The sequence below is a fragment of the Strongylocentrotus purpuratus genome, unplaced genomic scaffold (genome assembly GCF_000002235.5).
Source record: "Strongylocentrotus purpuratus isolate Spur 01 unplaced genomic scaffold, Spur_5.0 spur5_scaffold_6, whole genome shotgun sequence".
Taxonomy (NCBI): domain Eukaryota; kingdom Metazoa; phylum Echinodermata; class Echinoidea; order Camarodonta; family Strongylocentrotidae; genus Strongylocentrotus; species Strongylocentrotus purpuratus.
In genome coordinates, this window is record NW_022145612.1 from 16,757,713 (window position 1) to 16,785,644 (window position 27,932).

The 27,932-nt window shown below is 38.5% G+C and overlaps 1 protein-coding gene across 1 annotated transcript; it reads left to right on the forward strand.

Annotated features, from left to right (window-relative positions):
* The first annotated feature begins 78 nt into the window (after positions 1-78).
* On the forward strand, positions 79-27,907 carry LOC754518 (protein Skeletor, isoforms B/C). Its single transcript, XM_030972734.1, has 15 exons — positions 79-308; positions 4,849-4,995; positions 8,884-8,956; positions 10,164-10,272; positions 11,581-11,752; positions 12,521-12,596; positions 14,347-14,542; positions 15,179-15,415; positions 18,266-18,410; positions 20,205-20,318; positions 20,949-21,134; positions 21,710-21,903; positions 22,809-22,836; positions 23,902-24,059; positions 26,368-27,907. The coding sequence occupies exons 1-15, from the start codon at positions 257-259 to the stop codon at positions 26,605-26,607; spliced, it is 2,127 nt and encodes a 708-aa protein (XP_030828594.1). The 5' UTR covers positions 79-256; the 3' UTR covers positions 26,608-27,907.
* Positions 27,908-27,932: the final 25 nt, after the last annotated feature.

Below are 27,932 nucleotides of genomic sequence, written 5' to 3' on the forward strand. Positions count from 1 at the left end.
TATTCAAATAAAAAAGGGGCACTTTTCCTCTTGCTATCGATCAGACTAAACCACGCATGTTATAACTATCGTTATGCACAATTAAACTCCTGTATAAAACTCACGTACAAGGAAAAGAGAAGGAAGTGGTCGAGATAATTAGATCTGTGGTTCTACACATTTTGTCAGTACTGTTTTGATCAACGAAACGGCCATTATATTTTCTTTTTCGAATTTAGCAGCTGATGATCACAAGTGAGCACTGAAATAGACAACGATGGATCTGGCAAACCGGCGATTGGTCGTCATTTTGTTGGTGCTTTATAACGGTATATATGCCAATATTCTTAACATTTTGTATATTCGTTTGTCTAATTTCTTTGCATAGCAATTTACACTTGAATATTCTTATCTGCAACTCGCATAAGTTCTCAAGTTCAACTTCAATTTCAAGTTCAAGTTCAAGTTTTATTTATCTTTCTTTCATAGCAAACATTACAAGTAGACATGAATATAACAAGTTGAAGATGAGGTGACCTTGGTTGAAAGCAAGGCTTGCCGGAATTAAGGTCCCTCATGAGTAGCTTGTCGGTTCAAACTCATTATCTACATGTAAAAGCCATGCAGGGACAAAGCCAAGTGGCGACGTACATAATGTTAAAAAAATAACTGTCAAGCCTTATACAAAAGAGGAAAATAGAGAACGGAAGAAAAAGTGCTTGTAATGATTTTTCGGTGACATTTTAATCTCAAACTTATTTGACAAGGCAAGAAAAAGAAATAAAATGTGTACCATTAAGAAAGTGGTTGTGTACTACAAGTACGTCACTGGTATTTCACAGGGGGAGGGGCAATTATACGGCCCATGCCCATCCCCCTAAATCCGTCAGTTATGAGACTGTGTATTGGAATACAGGCTACCAGTTCAGACTTTCATACGAATATTATAGACTTATATGGGCAAATATAAAGAAGATTGCAATGTTCTATCAATGAGTTAATAATAATGATTAGTTTGCGTCCCGAAAATTCGGACATCAAACATGATTGGCAATATTGCATTACCATCTTCTTTCTGTATGATATGATTGTATACATGCATATATGACGGTATTAGTGGCACTGTATTCGATATATATTACATTCGATGACTCCGTAATGGATCATTTTCAATTTAATTGAATATAAGAACGATGACAGAAAGATATATCACATTTTCAAAAATATATTTGTGGTTTATTGATTACTCTTTAGAATTTCACAAATTCAACATGATAAATTGATACGCGAAATGTTCTATCATGAGTCCAAACGAACCGGGTATTAATGATGGTAAGAATGATAACTTTCAATGCCATTCAATTCAAGGGGCGCTAGAGAAGTAAAGAACAATACTCACATTTGACTTGTGGTTGATTGGTTGGATGATAATATCAACAACAACATAAACAACGATCGACGATGATGATGATGATGATTATGAAAATTATAATTATATATTTTTTGTTATTCATGATTGTGTGAAAGGGTCTTTGTCTAAGCATAATATATGCATACTATACTACGATTAATTTAATGGCCCGAACCGTATTCGCCATTTTATACACGCATGTGTGCTTCCATATCGCGTCAGTTGCTTAGCAACCATGGTGGTTTTCACCTTAATTGACTTCAATTCAATAGGAATATACCTTATCGCAGTTAACTTGCTTCTGCATTTATACCCGCATTCGCATGTATCTGTCTGGATGATGATGCGGGTATATACATGTATGTATGTATGTATGTATATCAAATATCTTTTTGATTGGATTGGATTAGATTGTGTTTAAGTCAATATTCCCCTCACAAAAAATGGTATCATATGCGTATGAGAGTACATTCTTATTCTCTGCTTGTCGTAAACTAAACGAGATGTAGTTTACAACCTGCTATAGTTTTTTGGGGTATGGCAAATGTGCTGTTCAAAGTGGGTGTAAAATCTATTTACAAATACTACTACAACAACGAATACTACAAGTCTACAACTACTACTACTATTGCTTTACGATTACACTTCAGTTCTGTACATAATAACAGGCCTAACTATATTGCCCTACATACTATATTGACACAAAGTCTGAAGGAAGGGAAGGGAAAGGGAAAAAAAAAGAGGAGAGAAAGGGAAGGAAAAAATAGGAAGAAGAAAAGAAACAAAGGGGGATATCAGTTGCAATTTTCCTGCCAAGTTGTAGTTGGGGGGGGGGGGACAAAAAGGCCCCTGCCCCCCCCCCCCCCCCAAAAAAAAGGGGGGGGGTAAGGGAAAGGGAAAGAGAAGAGCTAAAAAGGAACAAAAAAGAGGAAGAAGAAAAGAAGGGCAAAACAGTTCCGATTAATCCCGGCAACAACGTGTGGATGGGGGGGGGGCGAAAGGCCCTTGCCTCCCCCAGCAAACCTAAAACAGAGAGAAGGAAGGGAAAGGAAAGGAAAAGAGGAGAGAAAGGGAAAGAAAAAAAGAAAGGTATGGGAGATCATTTTAGATTTTTCCTGCGAACAAGGTGTAGATCGGGGGGGGGGCACTGGCGTACTGTTGGGGGAGGGGGGGTGACAGATGCCCCCTAAATATAATTCAAACGTGGTTTATTTTTAATTTGAAAGAGAAGAGCTAAAAAGGAACAAAAAGAGGAAGAAGAAAAGAAGGGCAAAACAGTTCCGATTAATCTCGGTAACAACGTGTGGATGGGGGGGGGCGAAAGGCCCTTGCCTCCCGCAGCAAACCTAAAACAGAGAGAAGGAAGGCAAAGGAAAGGAAAAGAGGAGAGAAAGGGAAAGAAAAAAGAAAGGTATGGGAGATCATTTTAGATTTTTCCTGCGAACAAGGTGTAGATCGGGGGGGGGCACTGGCGTACTGTTGGGGGAGGGGGGGGGGGGGTGACAGATGCCACCTAAATATAATTCAAACGTGGTTTATTTCTAATTTGATACCGGTGATTTACAAATGTTGCTGAAATGACATCATTTTCCGAGATTTTTCCTCAATGTTTAATTAATTATCCTTTTTTAAGCGTTTGTTGGAAAGTGGCAAATTAATAAAGAAAGAAAGAAAGAATAGTAACCTAAAAGTACGACAAACGGATAGTTCTGCTTCTCCATATTTTTAACACACCCTTTCGGCCATACCGGGGGGGGGGGGGCTTTGGACGAATGGTAGCGTCCAAGTTAACGTGACGCGACGCGACACTCCCAACGCACCCTTTCGGCCAAACTGGGGGGGGGGGGGGCTTTGGACGAATGGTCGCGTTCAAATCAACTCGCCGCGACGCGACGCTATCCACCCTTTCGGCATAAGCCGGTTGAAAGTGCCCTGTGTATTATCACCTAAGCATACTCCAAATAAACGAGATTTTGCCTTAAATGGAAATCCAAATCAGAGAACCAGACTGCTGAAACTTTGAATGAAATCGGACAAGAAATTAGAAAGTTATGAATTTGTAAAGTAGTAATCACTATGGGTATGGGCTCTTCAAGTTGGCTGAATCGTCCGCCTTTTAATACATAGCGTTTAATACATCATCGATGTTTCTAGGCGCTTTACAAACATATTACAGAGATGTAACACTACGAATATTACGGACAAAGAAAGAGGACAAAATATACAGTTCCTCAGGTAGACAAAGGAACATCACTTCACTGCTCTTATCTAAAAATGTGTAGAACAGGTGTCACATGCATATACACCTGTTTTACTCATTTTTACATAATAGCAGTGGAGGGATGTTCCTTTGTCTACCTGAGGAACTGTATATTTTGTCCTCTTTCTTTGTCCGTCATGTTCATATGTATTATAAACGATTTAAACGAGGGTATGGCTTTGTGCGTAGTGTTAGACAAGTTTTCTATTTTTACCAGCACAAAAGGACTAAACTTTCAATTTATCAAGTATCTATGACCCGGGATGATCTTTTCTCTTTAGAGGACCTATTATAATATCCTATCAATAATAATTTTTGAGTAGTACCCTAAGGGAGAGGGCATTTGGGAGAAAAACAGAACTTAAAGATATTTGTGTGCAAATGACAAACGAAAGAGTTGTCCGTGTCTACGTCACAATCCCCGGACCAACTGTCAATTTGAGTATCGCATCTCTTTAGTAATCTCATATTTCAAAATTCATAATTCTCCTATTATTGGTCCGACTTATCTCAAACTTTCCCCATTCTGTGTAACTTATGCTTCTACTTTCAACTGAAATTATACTCTATGCATTATAAGTATTCAAGGCATACAATTCTGCACACAATGTATTCATTTTTATTGCATGGCCGGATTGTGTTTGATGCCATGAAGGCATTTTAGAAAGGGAAAATAAAAGTGAAACTTTGCGTATTGTTTTTATTACATAATTACATTCGGTTAGAACGATATAGCTTGAAAAGTAAATTATTGTGATATTTTTAACCCTATCATAATTCCTGTACTGAAAGGGTTAAGGGTACAAATATGAGTTATTATCGCCATATTACTATAGCAGCAGGTCTCTTAAAGGGATCCGGTAATTAAACTCAGTTGTCTCAGATTCTTAAACAAAACTCTGGATTTAGCTCATGCTGCAATGATAATTATAAACCTTTAGGTCAGTCAGAAACCCCATGACTTAAAAGCCGAGCGCCTGTCTGATTATCAAGATATTTATGATTGGAATTACAATTTTTGAAAACCGTTTGCCAAACGGTTTTCATAACACTACAGTCTATTGGGGAAAACGAGTATGGTAAAATCGGTCACTCAAAGATTTTTACTTTTTTTTAGAGTCGTTTAAAGTCGTTTACAAGGCCGCACCGTTACAATCAATTTCTAACCCATCCTCTCAATTCGTCCTTTAAATTCCAGTGGTGTCGCTATGTCGAGCCCAGTACCATGGGAAGCTTGTTGGTACCTTTACTGATAAGTCAACACATGACATAGCCGGGACAGTGTACGCAGAGGATGAGACCACTCTCAGAATCATCGGCTTCAGATATGACGGTGCTGGTCCAGGTAAGAACATGCACGCTTGCACACGAGGCGTTATTAGCGTGACGCAGTAAAAAGTCTTTTGCGTGATGGAGGACTGCGTCGTTTGTCCGCCACATGAATGCGTCAGCGACAACGCAGTGTCCAACAATGACAAAGACTTATAATAATAATAATAAAGTAATTTTTATATAGCGCATAATAATGAATTCTCTATGCGCTTTACAACAATCAAATATACAATAAATTACATGATTGATCTAAAGATTTAATTATACATGAATAACAGAAATACATATCGTACACAATGATGACAAAATAAGATATAATATAAATGATATAAACTTATGAACACAATTATAATAGTTAAATAATTACAATCTTTTATTGTAAGGAAATAACATTATTTGACATAAACTAGCATATATATAATTACAGACTATTGGGTGAACATAAATGTTTTCATAACTTATTCATAACTAAACTCTTTATGACCCATGTAAACATATCATGAAACATGTCTGAAAAATTGGAGTGTCGTATGAAAACATACACTGTTGCCCATTTAAATTGGAATAATTTTTCTTACCTCTTTTCATGTAATGATTGTGTCATATTTTGGGGATTTATTCTTGATGTAAAGGTTTATATCTTCTCAGAACTGTATTGACATATCAAAAGAGTCATACGCCTAGCTAGTGTGATGTTCTGAGAAGATACAAACTTTATCTATCAAGAATATTGTCACAGTAATCTAATGAAAAGAGGTGAGAACATTTATTCTAATTTTATGGGCAACAACGTATAATTGTTCAATAATCTGCACTGTACTTTTACTAAGAATATACACTATTGGTCATAAAGGTGGAATAATTTGTTTTATCCCGCTCTATGGAATGATTTTGACAACGTTTTATTCCTAATAGATACAAATACTAATATACATTCTCAGGTTTTATTGAATAATAGTTGGTGAGTGTTTGTTTTGCGTGACTGCTAAATCATGTGTATGCTACTATGATTATCAACTATAGGGGACCTACGTCCTTAAGTCATAACTGACAGTAATGAGGATTAATGCCTCACAAAAGGAACTAATATAGCTGATCGACACGGTTTTGATCCTGGGGCCTCGAAGTTACAAGGCCATTGCTTTGCCACTAAAGCATGACTGTACGCAGCCGGGGCTAACGGAGGGGGCAGCCCCCACAAATAACAAAAAACAAAGAAAATGCAATACATTTTCAATAATTCATTGCATTTTCCCCCGGTCCCCAACAGGCAAAATTCCTCTGTACAGTCATGCATTATGGTTCAAGGCATGGCCACATAGAGGACAGCCTACTTTTATTTATATCTATTAGGAATAAATCGTTTTCAAAATCATTCCATAAATTGAGGTTAAATTTAAAACAAATGATTCCACCTTTATGACCAACAGTGTATTAATGAAAGAATGTATTATATTCCTCTTTTAGTTGGATAAAAAATTTGGCGAGAACATTTTCTAACAGTTTTATATAATTATGTGTCACTATCACTTTACAACATTTCTGCAATATATGTCACACGTTGTAGATTTTTTACCGATGAAAATGCTGACAAGGAAGTTCTGTAGAGGTCCACTGGGGCATTAATTTCATAGCAAAGATGCTTAAAGCGCTCGAACAATTCTCATGTAAGCATTTCAGTCACACCACCTAACCACAATGGGGTATTGATAAAACGTACATCACCGTGAAATAATGGGTGTTTTGGGGGTTATTGAGTAAATGGTTTATGCCTACGGGCCGGTATTATTGATTTATGTTTGTTTTTTCCTCGATAACATGGTACGGCTTGGAACGGGGAATCTAACCTTGTTCAAATTGATTCATATTTCTAATGGCAAGGAGTTAAGGGAAATAGCCATTAATGCATTTGCAGTGAGATGGCAATAACAAATCCATTGGTGGGATTTCGTTCCGGATGTAAATCATGAATCATTATTAATATTGTGGTAACATAACATAACAGCTCGTTGTTCACACATTCTCCATATGACTCATGACAATACAAATATACATTTTCTAATACACAGTCCAACCCTGTATAATCTATATACAATTATAATGCTTTATAACAAAGAATACCTCCTTCTGAGTATGTAGATAGGGAGGTTTTTTCGCGAGCCTCACCTCCAAAGCCACCGCCCTATAGGAAATGAAGCCCCCAAGAAAATATTTTAAAAATCCCCCCCCCCAAAAAAAATAATAATAATAATAAAAATAATAATAATAATAATGATAATGATAATACAACAAAAAATACATTATATGATTTTTAAATTTTTTAAAAAATACAACAACAAAAATTAATAAATTAATTAATTAGTTAATAAATTCAAAAATTACCTGCAGTCTGAGGCATATTCTTTGAGCCATATACATAAATAGATAGTGAAGGAGGTTGGAAGACAGTGGAGACGGGTAAAAGTGTATACACATTTTGGAGGAGAGGGTGCTGAAGCTGACCTATTTTTTTCACATCATTTGTCCTTGTGAATTTATTGACGGCCAGTGAAAAGAATTATTTTCTGATATGCGAGCTAGCATAATGAATGATTGAATAAATACTTGTTGTTCTTGCGTCATGTTCTGTACTATTTGGTACTTGGTACTGATGACCTCTACATTGAAAGACAAACTAGATGCATGGTGCTTGAGGTCAAGTAAACATGTTGCCACTTGAAATATTGGCCATATATAGGACCTCGTGCTTATTGCAACGTGATCAAATCAGAGCGGAGATAGTATTAGGAGTGTTTGTCAAACCTAAAACAAACATAACTCCATGTATGAATAATGATTGTAAACTTCTGTCTAAAATATAATTCATAATTCATAAATATATTTGTATTTGTTTTAGGTGTAGCAAACATCGTATATTCTAATATATACTCCGTTAAATACATATATATATATATATATATATTACTACACGTTAAGGCTAATCTTGAGCTCTGGTATGGGCATCGTCCGTCGAGAGAACATGGCTATAGTTCATCCTGGATTATTTATCCTGCAGTAGATTGATTGTTTGAACCAGTAAAATAAGATAAAAACTCACAAAAACTTGCTGGAAATCATCTTCAATAAAAACACAATTCTCATTTGCACATAGTGACCTGAGTGGTAAAGCACATGATGTCGGGCCTATATTACCTTGATTTCCTTATCTTTCTATGCTCATTACTCAGCCCCTATACACTTTCTACCAAAATCGTTTTGTACAGGTCATTTATTTGTGATCTTGAACATTCATTGTAAGTTTTGTTGGATTCTGTTAGTATTTTTTTTCTATCATTACTAGATCTCAATCTTTGAAATAAACACAAAAATAATAGACCAGTCATTTTATTGGTGTAATATCGAAAATCAAATCAGGTTTTTCCATCTCGACCGTCATTGAATAATTGCCGTGCACGAAAATTGATTTTAAAAGGCTCTTCAGACATACACTACATCCGAAATATTTGAATGAGTGGTTCCAAATATTTTCAATACATCTGGAAACTTGGATTGGTATATACATCCATATTTTTTCATTCAAACTTTCGGATATTATAAATCCAAATATTTGTAATAGCCGGTAGTTTTAACGAGTACTTTCACTTTTTTCTTCAAATACCTGGAAGTTTGAATAGGTATAGTCATCCAAGTTATTCCAATATCCATATGATATGCAGATCTGCTTGTGTATCTATCTATCCACTTTAAGTCTATTTATTTATATCTGATTTCTTTTTAACCATCGTTGTGTTTTTATTTACATATTTACTTTTTATTCTTATATTCATCGATATGTTTTCTTGGTTTCTACACTACTCTCATGATTTCTTGGTAATCGTTTTTTGATTCTTTCCCTTTTCAGATGCTTTCATTTGGGCTGGAGAATCCGGGGTACCATCAGATGATGGTTTCATCATACCCGAGGAGGAAGGAAGGTAGGAATATTTTCATTTCAGTTAAACTCAATCAAATTTCTAGTCCCACTTAACCGACTACTCTAACCATACTTTGCATATACCGCTATTAAGTATTAGTATAATTTATGTCGTTGCATTTGTTGTCATTCTTAAATTACTCCTGACAATCATTTCATGTAGTAGGTAGTAGTGGTTTTAGTAGTACTTGAAGTAATAATTGTATCAGTAGTAGAAGTAGTAATGGTAAGAGGAGAAGGAAAATGAGGTTTAGTAGTAGGTGTAGTAGAAATGGTAGTAGTAGTAACAATAGTAGCAGGAGTAGGTATTATTACTAATAGTGGTACCAGGGGCCTGTTTCATAAAACTTTTTATCTATAACAACTGCTAAATTTCTGTGACAAATTTGCTCTCAGCCAATCAGATGCCATGATTTTAGTAGCTTATAGCAGTAGCTTGTAACTTGTTACTGATATCAAGTTTTATGAAACAGGGCCCAGATGTAGTAGTAGAGTAGTAACAATAGAGTTAGCAGTAGTTAAAGTCGTTGTATCAAGAGTAGTAGTAGTAGTAGTAGTAGTAGTAGTAGTAGTAGTAGTAGTAGTAGTAGTAGTAATAGTAGTGGTGGTGATTGGTAGTAGTAGTAGTGGTAGGGGAGGTAGAGAAGTAGTAGTAACAGGGTTTGTAGTCGCCGTCGTCGTTATCATCTTCGTCCTCGTAGTATTAGTAGTGGTGGTGGTAGCAGGGGCGGCGATTTCTTTTCATGACTGGGGGACAAAATGCAAGAGACGAGGGAGCATAGTGAACGAGAGGGGCGAAGGTGACGGGAGTGACTACCTCCTCACAGGTGATACCAACGGAATACAGATTTTCTACAATATTTACCTGTATATTTTGAAGGATATTATGCGAGGGAGCGAGAAGATTTTTGCATTTGTATTAGTCTAAAAGATGCGCTCTTGGGCCCTCCATAGCCTAAAATTAGTGTGTTGCAGTCTTTAGTCAGTATTTGCTATGTTTGGTTGCACTTTGTTGCACGTCCCCCCCCCCTAATAAAGTCGAGGTGGGACGTGATTCCCCACCCCCCCCCCCCCTTCGTTCCCCAGGGATCGCCGCTCCTGGGTGGTATAGTTTCAGTAGAAGTAGTAGTAGTAGTAGTCGTGGTTGAGTAGTAGTACTTTCTTCTTCTTTCGCCATAAACCAGCCTTTATATTTCTCTCCTGTGCAGAACGGTAAAGCTTGAAGCGTATGACAACGTAAATATCAGCGTGACCCTACCGGCAGGAAAAACTGTATCGTCTCTTGCATGGATCTCGGTTTGGTGTCGACAATTTGCGGTATGGAAAACGCTTTCTCCTCGCTTTTTATTCAATGCCAAATACAGGAGTTCTTGGCGGGGGTGGGTACTTGTCCGGAAAATCTTCTATTTTTGGGTGAATTTTTAGGCCAAATATCACTGGAAAGAAAAAGGTTCTTACATTTTCCATGTGTGTTTTCAGTGCCAAAATCTGCCAGGGTACACGAGCACACATTTTTGAGCCATTTTACCTGTTTGTTCTTCAAGTATGCAAGACTGTGCCTATTCCCGTTCTCGAGATTGTGCCTCTTCCTGTGCTCCCATTTACCCCTCCCCGTCACGGGTCCGCCCATGTAAATTCTTCCAACTTTGCCTTCCATGTTTGATTTTTTTTTTTTGAGTGAAATTTCACCCGAATGTTTCATGTGGGCCTTCACTTTTGTCGGAAGGTTTTGTTTTTTTTTATTTGGGGGGGGGGGGCAGTTTTTTTCCACTTGGGGCCGATGGTCATTCCAACCCAATTTTGATCATTTTTATATAGAGCGGCACTGACGATGCCTCACTCCCCACCCCACCCCATCCCGTCTCTCTCTCTCTCTCTCTCTCTCCCTCCCTCCCTCTCCCTCTCTCTCTCTCTCTCTCTCTCCCTCCCTCCCTCCCTTTCTCTCTCCCCCTCTCTCTCCCTCCCTCCCTCCCTCTCCCTCTCTCTCCCTCCCTCCCTCCCTCTCCCTCTCTCTCCCTCCCTCCCTCTTCCCCTCCCTCTCACTACCTCTCTCTCCCTCCCTCCCTCTATCTCCCTCTCTTCCTCCTCCCTCCCTCTCCCTCTCTCTCACTCCATCCCTCCCTCCCTTTCTCTCTCTCTCTCTCCCTCCCTCCCTCCCTCTCCCTCTCTTCCTCCCTCCCTCCCTCTCCCTCTCTCTCACTCCATCCCTCCCTCCCTTTCTCTCTCTCTCTCCCTCCCTCCCTCCCTCTCCCTCTCTCTCTCTCTCCCTCTCTCCCTCCCTCCCTCCCTCCCGCACACACCCTATAAAACTAATTTGACCATTTTACTCCACCACACTCCAGAGACTACATTCCTAATTTTTTTTTACATTTACGCTTACATTGACATTTAAACAGTTACATTTACATTTACATCTACAACAGGCATATTTATTGTTTCTCTTGGGCGGTCGCTGAGACAGGTTTGACTGTATATCACTTATTTTGTTTAATTGAGGAGAAAACACATGGGAAATTCTTTGAAGTTACTCCGACTAAAATATAATACACTTTAATATAGCAAGACTGAACGAAATGAATTGACATTTCTATATTTTGGTCTTTACTGCTTTTTTCAACCATACAGGCAAATTTTGGAGACCTGACTGTTCCCGCCAACTTCATAGCCCCTGCCCCTCTGGACCTGGGGGCCCTCGGCTTCACACCTCGTGTACACAACACCTATGCGTCTGCCGTGATCATCTTAAACGCAAAGCAGATCCGAGTTGAGAATCTGGTCTATGATGGTCAAGGACCAAGTAAGATAATACAGTCAAACCTGCTTTAGTGTCCACCTGTCTACAAAGACCACCTGTCTACAACGAGCATATTTTTTGTTTCCCTTGGGCGGTCGCTGTAGACAGAATTTTGTATAACATGTTCTTTGTAGAGGACCTGCGATCATGAGCATCGACAGACAGACAGAGGGGTGTTACAATTCCTTACGAATGTTTTGTTGGCAAATCTTGGCAAGAATGAGAGTCAGATGTGAAATTATTATATATACATGAGCCTGATATTCAAAGTTCAATGCTCCAACGGAAGAATCATGTTGATGATTAATGGCTGGTAGTTGTCAGGGGTTCCCTTTCATTTTTTTTCTGGAGTAACAACGAAGAATTTGGCACCAAAAAAATATTATCATAATTGTGCTATGTGATGCCCCTGTGATGCTTTGACCCGTGTCAGCTTTTTTTTAAAACGAATACAAACTAGCACACTACTTTAATGTTATTTATGTGAGAAGCCAAATTATTTTTACACCAATCAGTTATGATACGAAAAGGCAAATGGACCAAACAGGCATTAGACCAACTGACGAGTGGAAATTAAAAGCAAACGAGATCTCATGAAGAAAAGACGAAATGCAATGAGACGAGTGGGGATTGGACAAATCGATATTGAGCAAAAACAAAAAGGAGCAATTTACCAATCTAAAAGCCACGTCTTTTGTTCGTTGATTTTTTAACCTTATTTTTTTTCTTCATTTCTTTGATTTCCTTTCATCATTTTTCTTCTGCATTCAGGAGCATATTTCTGGGTTGGACCGGGAGGGACGCCTAACAATGATGGCGACTATGAGATTCCAGACGAAACGGGAAGGTAATTGATTTGATTGGAGTGGTATATAAACTCAACAAGGAAAAGGCAAAATGGGTTGGCCTCGATGACATAGTCTTTGTAATTACTTGACATTGAATAGCTACTTTCATATACGGGACTTAATAAATAACCTATTTAAACCGACGCGACCTACGTCAGACCGTTGAATTGCCTTTTGGTCTACAACCAGTTCGTCTACTACCCAATTAGTTTATTCCCATATGGTCTTCACCCAACACGTCTACTATCCACATGGTTTCATAATCATTTCGTCCACTTATCGTTTGGTCCCATGACCATTTATGCTAATATTTATTTGGTTTATCAGTCATTTGGTCTAATTGAAAGTCGGTCTAATTCCCAGGTCGCCCAATGCCCATTTCGTTTACTATTCATTCGGTCTAATAATCATTTATTCATAAATAATTATAATCATCAATTGATTAATAGACCTTATGGAAGACGAAATGTGCATTAGACAAACTTGGAATTAGACCGACTGGCAATTAGACTAATGGGCATTAGACAAACTGGGAATTAAACTTATTGGAGATTAGACCAAATGATTATTACCCTAAATGGTCAATAGTCCAGGTGATAAGTAGACGAAATGGTTACTGGACCATGTGGAAAGTAGACTGGCTATAGGTGTAGACCATATGGGAATAGACTAATTGGATAGTAGACGAACTAGTTGTAGACCAATAGTTTGAAGGAACATGTACTTGTCAGTGGGGTTGATGTGAGACCATGCTGAATGCATAATGCATAGCAAGAGGATGACAGAGCTAGGCTCTGTTCAAGGCTTAATAAATAATGGTTAAGTGTCAAATTAGAGTCTGTGTCTGCACATTAATATTAAACTGAGCAAAGATTATATTACCCCGTATGGCCACGCATCAGGAGATTTTGAGTCAGAGTGGAGTAAGTTGTGCTGCTCGACCATCGTATAAAGAAGCATTTTCTCGCTCGATCTTAGTCTGTCTATGCATGAAGAAAAAATCTTACTTTTCAGGAATATTAATAATAATAATAAATAATAATAATAATAATAATAATAAAGATAGATTTATTGAGCGCATAATAAACCGAAGTTTCTCTATGCGCTTTACAAAGTAAAAAACAATCAAGTACAGGTATATTCAAATAGTTACAAATTAATGATTTATCAATTGATTGCTAAAAAACAAATTATCGATTTTAATTGATTCTATAGCAAAGGTCCTAAATATGAGAACGATTATTTCCCTAGCTTTGTTAACCCACGTTTTGCTCTTCTTCTTTTTTTTTACGTGGAATACGTTTAATTTGGCTTTTTTAGTTGCCTCGTTATTTCTTACAAATTATTTTTTTTCTGTAAAAAAAGTGAAGGAATGATTTTTAAAAAATGTATTCATGGAATGAAAAAAGGATTCGTTTGGTTTTAATCCTCATTTTCCATAATACTCCTGTTTAAAATATATTTTTCATCATCACTTTAATCATAATTAAAACAAAGGAACATAAAATAATTATATGTGCATATCGAACAAAAAGTATTAAAGATTAATCACATGCAGGGAAACAAAAAAGTATAATATGCTATGACATCGAAAAATTATAAACATAATTTTATAAAGTAAAACTATAATCAAAAGCTTCAATAATTCATTTATATTTAGGAACGATAAGGTTTATGATCATGCGACCGGTAGCATGTTTTGAATGTAATGTTATTCATCTACCCTCCCGTTTCCGCTTTCGTTCACAGTACTGGTGTTATCAACCCGTACAACGGTGAAACGATCACCCTTACCTTTCCCGAGGGAACAGACATATTCGACATCGGACACTTCGGGCTGTGGTGCATCCGGTTCACGCAGGACTTCGGGCACGTCGACATCCCTTCGCAAGGCGAGCTCAACATCCCTCCAGCACCTCTCACCGCCGGCGGATCAACGAGATTGGTAATCATGAAAGAGATGATGATGATAATATTTGGCGTGGATAAATGTATCATGCTATCGATATTCATCTTCAAAGTTATTCAGATCCTCATTGCATATAAATATCTAACATAAGTTACAAGCCACAAAATAGAAAAACGTAGGTTTAAGTGGTGTTATGATCTCTCTATAATTAAAAATTGGTTAAATGAAGTCTATAAGGATAGTACGAGTAGAGCTATTTCTACTGGATGAAGGATTGAATTTTATATTACATTAAATGATATAATTCATAGGAAATCATTTTAACAATGTAAAAGATACAAACAGGCATTAAGACAGTGTTAATGATCGTGAAATTAAGCAATCAGAGTATTATACTCAATATGTAATTTAACTGTAGATATTTGAGTATGCACTTGATTAGCAAAGACCAAAGGCCAATCTTGCAGTGGGTCTATTCCCAGTGATACTGAATTTTCCCCCTGGTATCTTTATCTTTATCTTTGTACGATCAGTAGACCGACTGGCGATTTAGGCCAATAATGACTGGAAAAATACAAACAGGAAATAGACGAAATGGGATATCAGATTTAACAATTTTTTGTAGGGGGAAGTTATCGCTCTATTAACTGTTTATGTTGTCGTAACCTATAGACGTTTCCAAACTGCGAGACGCTGGTCGAAGACGAGCTTCAAGTGAGTTGGATGATCAACGGCACCGACATCGTCATCCGACTGAGCAGCACCAATGACACCGGCGACTACGCCGCGTTCGGTCTTAGTGGATCGCCAACGGGTACTTTGATGGTTGGCGGGGATGTTGTAGTGACTTTCATCGATAATATGAAAGCTCCTCAGGCCGTTGACTACTATCTTCAAGGCCAAGCTCAGGTACGAACAAAAAACTTTTTTTTTTTTTTTTTTTTTTTTGAATCAAGTTTATACTCACCGGACTAGATATAGACCAGGGGCGTAAATCCGTACCGAGGAGTGGGGGGATGATTGGCGATAGCCATCACATACTAGCACGAGCAAACGCCCACACTAATTTACGCAAGCGCGCGCGATCGCGCACGCACAAACACACAACACACACACACACACGCGCGCACACACACCACAAACACACACGTACCCAAACACATGTACATAAATTTATACATGCATACATACATGCACGCACATGCCAAATTTGACAACCATAAAGTAAATGAATTGGACATATATTTCGAAATACTTACAGCTGCAAACTGTAGTGTTTAATTATAATGAACTCCGAAATAAGACGACACACTTTCAAGTAGTAACATAAAGATTGAGTATTTCGTCAGGAAGATGTAAACTCTTTATTTTGACTCCCATCACTTAGAAAATGATGTATAATGGTAAGGGGCGTCGCTAGACCTTTTTTTAGTGGGGGGGGGGGGTGTAGAGGCCAACGATTACCGACAAAACTAGCCCCCAATTACTGACAAAATTAAATGTCCCAATAATGACAAATTTAACCCTATATACCCGGGGCCGAAGGCTAAATTGTTTTTCCTACAGACTATCTATAGTACTTGCATATGCGCAAATGGTCATTTTCCTCGACGACATAAATATACGAATTATTTCGTCAACTTAGTCAGCATCATAGCTATATATTTTAATGCAGGCGCGGAGCTAGGATCTCATTTTAGGGAGGGGCGGTAGTGAGCAGGTGAATCACTCAAAGAGTGCGCGAAGCGCGCTCATTAGGGGGTGTGGATGATAGGCCTACCGCGCGAAGCGCGGAAGCTGAGACATTTCCTTAAATTATTATAAAAAGAAGACGATTTGCTGTACCGTTCTCGACTGTAAATCCTTGTCCGAATTCAGTTTTTTTTCCCCACCGACCTCCCCCCCCCCCCCCCGCGCTAAAGTTTTGGCGTTTCATTAAATTATTAGAGAAAGTAGACAGTTCGTTGAACCGTGCTCGACTCTAAATCCTTGTATGAATTCAGTTTCTTCCTCTCTCTCCAGCGCGAAGCGCGGAAGCTTTGACATTTCATTAAATTATTAGAGAAAGTAGACGATTTGTTAAACCGTGCTCGACTCTTAATCTTTGTATGAATTCGGTTTACCCCTCCCGCGCAAAGCGTGGAAGTTTTGACGTTTCATTATATTATTATAGAAAGAAGACGATACGTTGTACCGTTTTCGACTCTTAATAAGCCCTATTTATCTGAATTCAGTTTCCCCCACTCGCGCGAAGTGCGGAAGCCTTGACGTTTCCTTAAATTTTTAGAGAAAGCAGACGATTGGGTATACTGTTCTCGACTCTTATTTCTCGTCTGAATTCAGTTTCCCCTTCCCGCACGAAGCTCGAAAAGCTTAGACGTTTAATTTAATTATTATAGAAAGAAGACGATTCGTTGCACCGTTTTCGACTCTTATTAAGCCCTATTTATCTGAATTCAGTTTCCCCCTCTCGCGTGAAGCGCGGAAGCTTTGACGTTTCCTTAAATTATTAGAGAAAGCAGACGATTCGATGTACCGTTTTCGACTCTTAATAAGCCCTATTTATCTGAATTCAGTTTCACCCCTCTCGCGCAAAGCGCGGAAGCCTTGACGTTTCCTTAGATTATTAGAGAAAGCAGACGATTGGGTGTACTGTTCTCGACTCTTAATTCTCGTCTGAATTCAGTTTCCCCTTCCCGCGCGAAGCGCGAAAAGCCTAGACGTTTTATTTAATTATTATAGAAAGAAGACGAGAAGGCGAACTTTAGACCGTTCCTGAAACGGTCGAACCTGCAACGGCGCTTTATATTGACCGTTCGACCACACACTGCGCAATCAAGATCAGTGCAGTCGTCACGGTAACCTATTGGCCCCCTACCTCCCCTAGATCGCGCGGGCGAGGAAAAATTGTTCTGCATTGCGCGAGAGAGCGGAGCATGCATGCGGTGCAATTTGCAGAAGACTGCGTGGCCGGCCGGCCGGGGTGCGGCCCAATGCATTTTGTGTATATAGTGGGATTCTTATTATTCTGAAGTTTATGAAGTGCTTGTTCGCGCACGTCGCGCAACTATTCTTAATGATAGTGACATACTGTATACGTGTAGGCTATACAGTTATACATACACAAAAACAATAACTCATTTCTCATGCATTATGCTGAAATTGAAACAATCACATTTTTTCCTTCTTCTTCTTCTTCTTCTTCCCCTTTTTCTCTCTTTTTGTTGTAATATCAGGGGGGATGTTGGTACAGGCCACCCCCCCCCCCTACTTCAAGCCAGGGGGATGCAGCCCCCCCCCCCCCATCCCCCCGGGATTTACGCCCCTGATATAGACCAATATGATTACGGGAAACATGCTTTCACAGTACTTTGAGCAGTTTGACCTGAGGTCGACATTGCCTGCCCGAAAGCAACAATGATTGTTTTTTTTGACAGTCTATCATAGTTATAGAAATGTACTGCAAATGTCGGATGCCCGATGATGAGGTGTCTGGTGTTCGAGTATTGGTAATTGTAATATTATAGAGGGGCCGCAGCCCGGCAGGGGTCATACTTTATATCAAGAATCAGCTTAATAATAAAAATTCATGTATTCGAAAGTTATTTCCCTCCGAAATATTCAGCTATTCGGCAACTGCCTTAGTCAGCTACGATGACCCAACCTGACCTTTATGACGTAATTTGCAACATTTCATCACGTGCCAATATGATTTGATATCAATAAAAACAACTTGAAATAATGTCCACAATATTGCAGTGTTCCCCTCAAAATGGCGGTGGTGCCTGTCCAGATACAATTTCATCAGCACAAGACGGTAACAACAACGCAGAATTGGTTGAGTCATATTATGAGGAGAACGGAGTCACAAACATTGTTTACCGCCGGCCTCTAGCTGCATCTGGTAAGCAAATACTTAGTTCTGGTAATGGTGAAAAAAACATTGAAACAGTTTCTATTCAAATTCACACCAATTATTAAGCAATACAAATAAATGACTCTTGCTAGAGGAATTTGAATGAAATTGTGTAATCGCAGAGAAAAAAGCAAAATAAACATCAATTTCTTCAACGGTCGGGGTTGGTACAAACCGAATTCAAAATTACGAATATGTCTGTTTAGCTCCCTCTTTCGGAAGCAACTCGATATAGTCCTCTCGACTGGCGATCACAGAACTGAGTGGCGATTCATTCACGCCGAAAAGCCAACTCACACACAGAAAACGCTCTACTGAAAACTTCCGCATCACGATCAGTTGTTGTGACTACTTACATTTCTTCAGCTACTGTAAATTGCACATGCAGTGAACTAGTATAGTATTAATGACTGCTTAAATTTGAGAGAAATAGTTGTTTTTATACGCTCAAGGGAAAGTAATGATGATGTGCTATTGTTGTTTTTGTTGTTGAAATAAATTTTTATTCAGATACAAAATCCTGGATAATATCATACATAAATATTAATTTTAATGAGATCAAATTATATATCTGCCAACCCGGTATATGAACGAACGAAAGAGAGGGAGGGGGCGGGAAAAGCGCGCGAACAGCCCCGGCACGAGCAGAGCTATGTTACTGCATGTGCACATGAGCGTGATCGGCAACTATATCTTGCAAGACAGTTTTCGAGGGCCTGCCAGCAAAGAGAAAGATAGGTAGATTATTACAAGACACAAAAAAGACATCAGTACATCTAAGCACATCGTTTTGTTGGAGTATTTTCTTTTGTTGAGCATTTGTTGACCACCGTACTGTCCGGTGAGATGTTGTAATTTTTGCATAGCCAGACATGGATATAGCTCTGCGACCAGTGTAGGGCAACTGTATAGCGCAGGTAACCGAGCGATCAGCAAGTCATTGTGCATGCGTGCAACTTGCTACTAACTGCAAAGACGGCAGCACAGCGAGAAAGGTCGCTAGCAGACGACACTCCTCACACTGGGCGAGATTCTGTGCGAGTTTCAGATACTGAAACCGCCGTGGGTTTCGTTCAACCGAGAGAGGGCGTTAGACCGTAATCACATTCAAACAAGTCATTCAACGGTTTTCTCGCGAAAAGGGTATCAGACGAGGGTTGTTTTTAAAACCAGAATTCTTCAAAATGCGTCAAGAGAATCGAAAACTATTGATCACATTTTATATTTTAGTATCAATCAAACATTTTATGACCATAAATTATCAGTTTTGTTGTCAATACGTTTTTACTGCCAGTACTAAAGTTTATCTTTAATTGATAACAAAGGAAGAACTGGCGGATGGGTGATGGAAGAAGGGGAGGGGTATGTACCTACTTCATGGGCCCCAAATCTGCTACTAGAATGTTTACATTTGTTGGTACTACCTCCCTCTCTCAATATGGTATGTATCAACGACTATCATCTCCGAAATCTTCTGAAAACTCGGCATACCTGTCCTTAGATAATGTTTGTTGGGGTCACCAATTACTCCATTATATTACACTCAGGCCTACTAAAATATAAGGCTGGTCTAAAAAACCTTTTCTCATATACTGTCTGATTGAACATATTTTATCATTAGTTTCTTCTGCATTAATGTAATTTTCGCTTTTGTTTTCTGCTTTTGTTCTCATTACAATGTTTTGCGCAGTTAAGTATACTTGTATGGTGTAATATATTTGTATAGTAATTGGGATTTATACTTTTACAATTTATTACATGCATTATTATCTTCCATCTTAGACGCAACATATGACAAGGCTTTCACTACCGATGGTCCAATCTATGTCATCTGGGCTCGAGGGCCTATTAATGGTGATGGGCGTGTTGCTTACCACAATGTACGACGATCACTAAGTAAGTCTGACATGAATGTGATTGACTTGATCTATTTTTAAAATATATAATGGAACGAAAAGAAAGGCTCAATATGACGGATCGTGAAACCTGCGACGATATGGACATGATTGAATAACGATTAATTGATATATTTAAAAAGCATTTCATTATACAACAGAACTAGAATGATTGAGCAATTATCACCGAAACATTGACCAGAATAGATTATATTGAATACCTGTGTTTAAATTGTATTTGTTTGTGGGTCATTCATTTGCAACAGAAAGTAGGAGATGGACTAAAAAGTTGGAGGCGTGACAGCCCGGATATATTTATGTAAATCATGCTGATTAAAATAATAGGCACAACGGATCTTGAAGAAAATTATAATGGTCTAAATGTAACACATACTTGAGTATTACTGTAATTGGAGTAGTGTCTGTGTCTATATAGTATAAATGCCAAGTTTATCTCCCCAGACTTTTTATTCATTCGTCTTCAAACTAAAGAATTCAATCTTTCTTTCTTTTGTTTTTTAATTTGAAGACATAAACAAATTATTTTAGTATCCAATTTTATTAGGCAACATAATGCCATTTACGTTAAGCATATACTTTGGTATTTATGAAGGATCTTTTTTTCGTTTAGAGTCTTCAAATCTCCAGATCGATTTCGGACGTCCTAACTCCACGTGCCCACCTCTCGGCCAGAATGCTACTGTGCCACCCGCAACAGATGGCTGGGTGATCCCAGGAATTGAAGAACTTGAAACAGCTACCTTCACCGTGGAGATGGGATTGTCTGGTGGAAGCAAAGGATATGAATATATCACTGGTAAGAATTGTTCCAGGCACATCCGCGAGTTTGGGGTTGTGGCAAGTGGCAACTCCTCCTCTCCTCCCCCTTTGATGTCTTTTGTGGGAACATTTTGCTATTGTATAGCCCTGTCGCCACGCCCAAAAACAATAGAAGTCCAAACCCTCCCCACCCCACCCCCACCCCCCCCCCCATTGTTTTTCGTGTTACTCCAAAAATAGACTTCCGTCGGAAAATGAAAACATTTTAGGCCCATTTCATCAACTGTTCACCCTTGTCCCCCCCCCCCCTTTTTTTTTAAATTATTATTATCATGTGTTTGTTGTTATTTTTTGGTGGTGGGGAGGGGAAGCTTAATGGTAAACTATAGCTTTTCTGGCTGCATGCTTTTGTTCGACACCCCTCCTACCAATGAAAATGGAATGGCAATTTCTTTGGCAGAGATGTCCGAATCATCCATATTTCCTAGCATATTTATATCGAAAGTATTCGGACATTTCGTATATGGAAACAGTCAGATTCATTTCGGAATTAATCGTCAATCATTTGGAAATAGTATTTTGTATAATACGTTATCGTGTTTTTCACGGCAGGCCGTGTTGGTTGGGGAATCGCTTGGTTTATCAACGGTCAGCTAATTCCTGAGTTAACCCTGAGACGCAACGTGACCTACACATTCCTTGTCAGTGGTGGAGATGACCCGGTCGCCAGTGGTAACTATCATCCCTTCTATATTACTGATGACGTCAACGGTGGCTATGCGCAGCTCACCGAAGCAGAACGACAGGTGAGTTTGTCATGCTGGTATCTTCTGGCGCAGTTCGAATGGCAAAAGGGCGCTCTTTCGATTCGATGATTTCATAGCTGTAATACAATCGCAAAGACTTTCGAAAATCAGCATTTTTTCATCACCTTTTTGAAATGTGTGAATATTACTATGGCGCATTACGTAATGCACACATCATTTGTTTGCGATCTAATCTTTGGCATACGTCACTGTCTTGTCTTGGAGACCTTTTCTCTCTTTCAATGAAGGACTTTATATTTATGTAATCATGGACCCTACCATAATTATATTCGAACACGAAAAAGAGCAATATGACATAGTGACAAAAGCAAATATGATTACATCAGTCGTACATGTGTCAAATTATCTCCCGATAAAACGGACTTATTGTTTTTCATACAAAAAACCAGCCCAACTTCACAAAAACGTCTCAGCATATTCTTGAAAGACCTTAAAGATAACCGTTTTGGAGACTTTTAACATATGTAACAAAATGTCTTAATCACAAGAAGCAGAGATTAAACAAAAATGAAATTAAAATAGTTCATTTTTAAGTTGAATGATATATTCTCTGATTAGTTACGTTACCTGCATTATTGTTATGTTTAAGGCTTTTATTATGGTAACAATATGGTTTTGTAAACATGAAAATAACATCTGTATCCCACGAACCCTACAATAGTTATAGACACTACAGGGAAAGCATTACTATTATTATAGAATACCAATATAGAGTGTATAAACTCGAATGTCTAAAGCAGCCCTTTTCAACCTTTGTTGGTCAAGTCCCCTTTTAGGAATGAAGGACCTTTTCCGTGTGATTTTAGAAATTCATGCAATAATCACAGTCACCATTATTCTGTTTGCTAATTTGTTTCTTCTTCTTCTCTTCTTCTCTTTTTCAGGGTATTACGATCTACGCAGGCCCTAATGGTAAGTCGAACCGTTTCTCCTTTTTTTTTTTTTTCGTATATACCTTTTCCATCCTTAAATGTACCTTTTCTGTGTGTGTTTCGACGGGTCTAATTGGCAGTTAGTAAACATGTAAATGTTTTATTTAACCCCCATGAAACCTTTCCGGCAAAAAATAACCCTGAAGAAACTACTTTGATATACAAATAAACTCAACCCAGAATTATGTATTTCTGTCTTTTTACACACGTAAAGCGCTTAGAGACATCATAGATGTATAAATTAAGCGCTATATAAGAGCGGAATTATTATGTGATGATGTGATTCTTATGCTTTTTATGGGGAACAAAGAATGTGGTATTTATAGACAGGTAGTCCTTCAACACAGTTTGTCACTATAAAGTCATTTTTTACTATATGATTTCAACATGTACTGTTAATTTGTGTATAATAACGGATCAGAGACATGCTCTATTTACAGTATCCCTGCAATGATGATAATAATAATGTATATAGAAATAATTCAAAATAAATCTAAAAATGGGATCTTGATGAAAAACTCCTGTAATATATTTAAGGAGCATCCGCTTTGCCATTATAATTATGAACAACACATAATTATTCAAAACTGGATTGTATGTTCCTGTTACTGAATTATATATGGACACAATTTGAATAGGGCAATTGTATGATGATTGAATTTGCAAATGAAATGGGTTCGTTCACATAACTCTCAATCCAAGAGTTGAGGGTTCGAATGCCTGTCCGATCCTTTAGAAAGATTAGCCTTCAGTTTTATGACCATTTATGTAATACTCTGCATTTACCACCAATCGCCACATATGGATAAGTCATTATCTTACATTTCCCTCAACCGAAGACTATCCAAAAGACATGTCAGGGGGGGGGGTAATTAATTGGACTGGTTTGCTGTTTGCGAGACTCGAACACCCATGCACTAATGATATTTCCACCTAGTCTGGTGTTAGCAATATATAACCTAGACTGCACATGGAAACTGCCGACCATCTCCCTTTAATACTAAATTCGTTTGGTCACGGTAAATTCATGTTATTAATTTGACAGAGGGTCCACTTTGCCAGTACATGAGCAGCGCAGACCCTAATTCGTACAGCACGTTTGAAGACTATAAGACGACCCTGACCAAGGATTGCGCACCCGGTGATCCGGGCGTACTCGAGTGGACCGTCCCGCTTGATGCACCTGATCTGCTTTACTACCAGGTGAGAGAAGTTGTGTCATTCTGGCGATCTGTCTGTTTGTCTGTTTGGCTGTCTCTTTGTCTATCTGTCTTTATATGTATGTATGAATGTATATATTTATCTTCCTACATATATATCTATAATAGATATAAATAATTTATATTCCACATACAAAGAATCTTGCGCTACGATTGGTCAAAAGTAAATCACGTGATGAAAGATAGTTCGCCCATCATTGATGGAAGAAGAACAATTGCACTGTGTAAATAGTAGTACTATGTACATCTATGAAATGGTTCCGATGTGGAATATAAAGCAAATAATCACCTTTTCGTTTCAGGCGATGGCAAACTATCACTTCCGAGGCGATCTGGATGTAGCTATCTTTCCGAAGCGAAGCTGAAGAAAGATAGCTACATCCAGATCGCCGAAGAAGTGACTATCTACCTATCTACCTATCAATCGACCTATCTATCTTTCTATATATTTATATATCTATATACCTTTCTATTCATTCATCTATTACATCTAAATCAAGGATACCAATTGTTATGCTTCATGTTGTACAGAAGTTATGGAGTTGCTCATCTGGCATATGGCTCCGAATAGTCAGAGTCAGAGTCAGAGTCCAGCAAAAAAAAAAATTCTGTGTGCCCATGCCTTGAGCCATAATGCATGGCCGTCCAGAGGATTTTTTATGTTGGGGACCAAGGTAAAATGCAATAAATTATTGAAAATATATTGCATTTTCTTTTTTTTTATATATATTTATGGAAACTGCCCCCTACTACCCTAGCCCCCGCTGCGTACAGTCATGGTTCAGTGACAAAGCAATGGCCTCGTAACTGTGAGGCCCCAGGATCAAAACTGTGTCGTTGTGCTATATTAGTGCCCTTTTGTGGGGCATTAATCCCCATTACTGTCATTTATGACTTAAGGGCGTAGGTCCCCTAGTTGATAAGCATAGTAGCATACCCATGCTTCAGCAGTCACGCAAAAAACACATGGGCAAATTATTATTCAATAAAATCTGAGAATGCATACTATTATCTAGATCTATTATTTTTAAATTATTTTTAAAATAATTCCTTCATTCGGGGTAAAAAAAAAATATTCCACCTTTATGAGCGACAGTGTATATGATTTATGGGTTAAAATGTGATTGTTATGAACTTATTTGCATAAATTACCATAAATATGCAAATGAGTAATATTTTTCAAAAAAATGAAATTATCTTAATATTCTATACACTTCACTTGACATGCGTGCAAATTTTCGCTTTTTCACGGCCGAGATCGTAAGGGGGGCCATAATGCCCCCCCCCCCCTCCCCGGCCGTACTAAGACCTCAAATAGCCCGGCCTTTTTAGGGTTAAGTCAAGTATTTCATTGAATTATGTAGTTTGGTAGGTTTATTTTACTAACTGTTTAGTTATCAGATATCAATGATAGTTTAAAGATATGGAAAAGGTTCTTGTATTTTATATTTAGCAAAGCAATCTCACATACAAAATCACTATCAAGTGACGTCTGATCCGCCGATTGCCTTCTGCTATTACGTTCAAGTCACATTTATCTGTGGACTGTGATGTAGACAGTTACTCGTCATTGTAGATTTATGATTAGCCATCTGTCATTATTAGTCTTTAATTTTTGACACACATACAATTACCACATACACACGAACACTCTCACTTCCCCTCCCCAACACACCATTTCCGCACACCCGGTTCAGTCATTGGCATATTAAAGGAGCATCGTCCCCGCAGTGTAGTTGCGCTGCTCTGGTCATCGCCATCTTGGTTCCGAAGATCGACTTCTAATTTGCATACAGCTGTCAATAAAAGTACGCGCGGCTTGGCCTGCCTTCGCCAAGCCAGCTGATCGCTGACGATCGCGACGTCACGAAAGTGGGCGGAAACAGCAGCCGAATCTTAGAGCCGAACTGCGATTGGCATTACTTCGGCACATGTATGCGATAATCGGTATTGTCCGGGCATTCGGAACATGCCATCTGCGTAAGAGCCGTATTATGTTGGTGTCAATAGGCAGCTAGCACCGTCCGCCAGCGGGTACGTATTTTGAACGCCCTCTGGAATACGGGGAACATGCCTCTTTAACCCTGTAACATTGTGCAACATTCTAGTTTGGTAGTGCCGTCGAACTAGCTACGTTTGTGCTACGTTGGTTCAGCGAGCGAAAATAAGACAACCAGAGCAATCATGTTTTATCTGAACAAATGTTGTAGTAATCTGTCAGCCAATAATGTCTGTCTATATGGTCATTGACAATTATTTACCTTTTCTTGTTTTTTCTTTTCTTTCCACAGTGCTACACTCATCGTTTCCTCGGATGGAAAATTCACGTGACAGACAACGCCACCACCGTGACAGACAGCGCCACCACCGTGACAGACAGCGCCACCACCGTGACAGACAGCGCCACCACCGTGACAGACAGCGCCACCACCGTGACAGACAGCGCCACCAACGTGACAGACAGCGCAACCACCGTCTCACTGTCTGTATTTAACATAGTTCTCCTCTATCTCCTCTACTTAATCTTGTAAAAATCGTTATTTGCAACTCAAATCATTGGCATATCATTTTGTCTTTCATTTCCATAAACCTCTGAAAGACAGTTTTCCAAGACTCTTTGTATAAACATTTTCTGTGAAGTATGACTATTACGTGGTGGAGGAGTATCATGCATAGCGCACAAAGTATTTGCTAGATTTGTGATATGCCGTCATAATCCTGATTGTTTTTTAGTCATGATTGAAGAGTGTAAACGTTGCGAAGAAATTATTTACATGAATAGTACTTGCTATACATTCGGTCGCGAAGTTTCTGCTAGATCTTTTATATGCCGTCATAATCCTGATTGTTTTTTAGACATGATTGAAGAGTGTAAACGTTGCGAAGAAATTATTTACATGAATAATACTTCTTAAACATTCGGTCGCGAAATTTTTGCTAGATTTGTAATATGCCGTCATAATCCTGATTGTTTTTTAGACATGATTGAAGAGTGTAAACGTTGCGAAGAAATTATTTACATGAACAATACTTGTTATACATTCGGTCGCGAAGTTTTTGCTAGATTTGTAATATGCCGTCATAATCCTGATTGTTTTTTAGTCATGATTGAAGAGTGTAAACGTTGCGAAGAAATTATTTAGATGAACAGTTCTTCTTATACAATCAGTCGCACAAAATCTTAGAAGTAGAGTATAAAGTGAAAGTTAAAGACGAAATAGTTTCAAAAGGATTTCCAGCACATTTATTTAGAGCCCCACAGTACTACCTGTAGCTACCTGCTCCCTCTATAAAGTTAACAATGCCTAGGCGGTGCCCGTTGGTCCCCCATGATCCTCTTTTTTATGTTAAATTTATTGAGAGCTGAGTTGATGATAATTATAGCCACCTGTCAGTGACCACGCTGGGTGGTCTCATCCCTCCTGGCCAAAATAGTACAGATGGGCTTTAACCTCTGACGTTTTCATCATAAATTCTTATCGTAACCTTTGACCTATGAGCCACTACCAAGAATGAACATATTTATTGAAACTATTCTGCGATGTCATATCTCAGAGCTCAAAGTTTGTTTTTTAATTAACGGGTGGGTTGTAGGAGCCCCTAATTGCTATAATCAACTCTTCGACTCCTGTCGAGCATTTTTCAATCTGAAGTGTTTTTGTATGTTCACCCAATTTGTTAATTTTGATGTATAATGATATATTATCCGTCACATATATCAAGAAAAGAATGTTTCTCCAGGTTTTACTGACTAAAATATGAAAAGAAATTATGATTCATGATAGTGCATAGTACTGCATGTCTTGCCACGCGTATTATGGTAATGAGACATCTAATATTTATTGTTGTGGTAACG

Coding starts and splice junctions, on each gene's coding strand:
- LOC754518 (XM_030972734.1), top strand. CDS start 257: ATGGATCTGGCAAACCGGCGATTGGTCGTCATTTTGTTGGTGCTTTAT. Junction 15,416..18,265: donor ATCTTCAAGGCCAAGCTCAG/GTACGAACAAAA, acceptor ACAATATTGCAG/TGTTCCCCTCAAAATGGCGG. Junction 24,060..26,367: donor CTGATCTGCTTTACTACCAG/GTGAGAGAAGTT, acceptor TTCTTTCCACAG/TGCTACACTCATCGTTTCCT.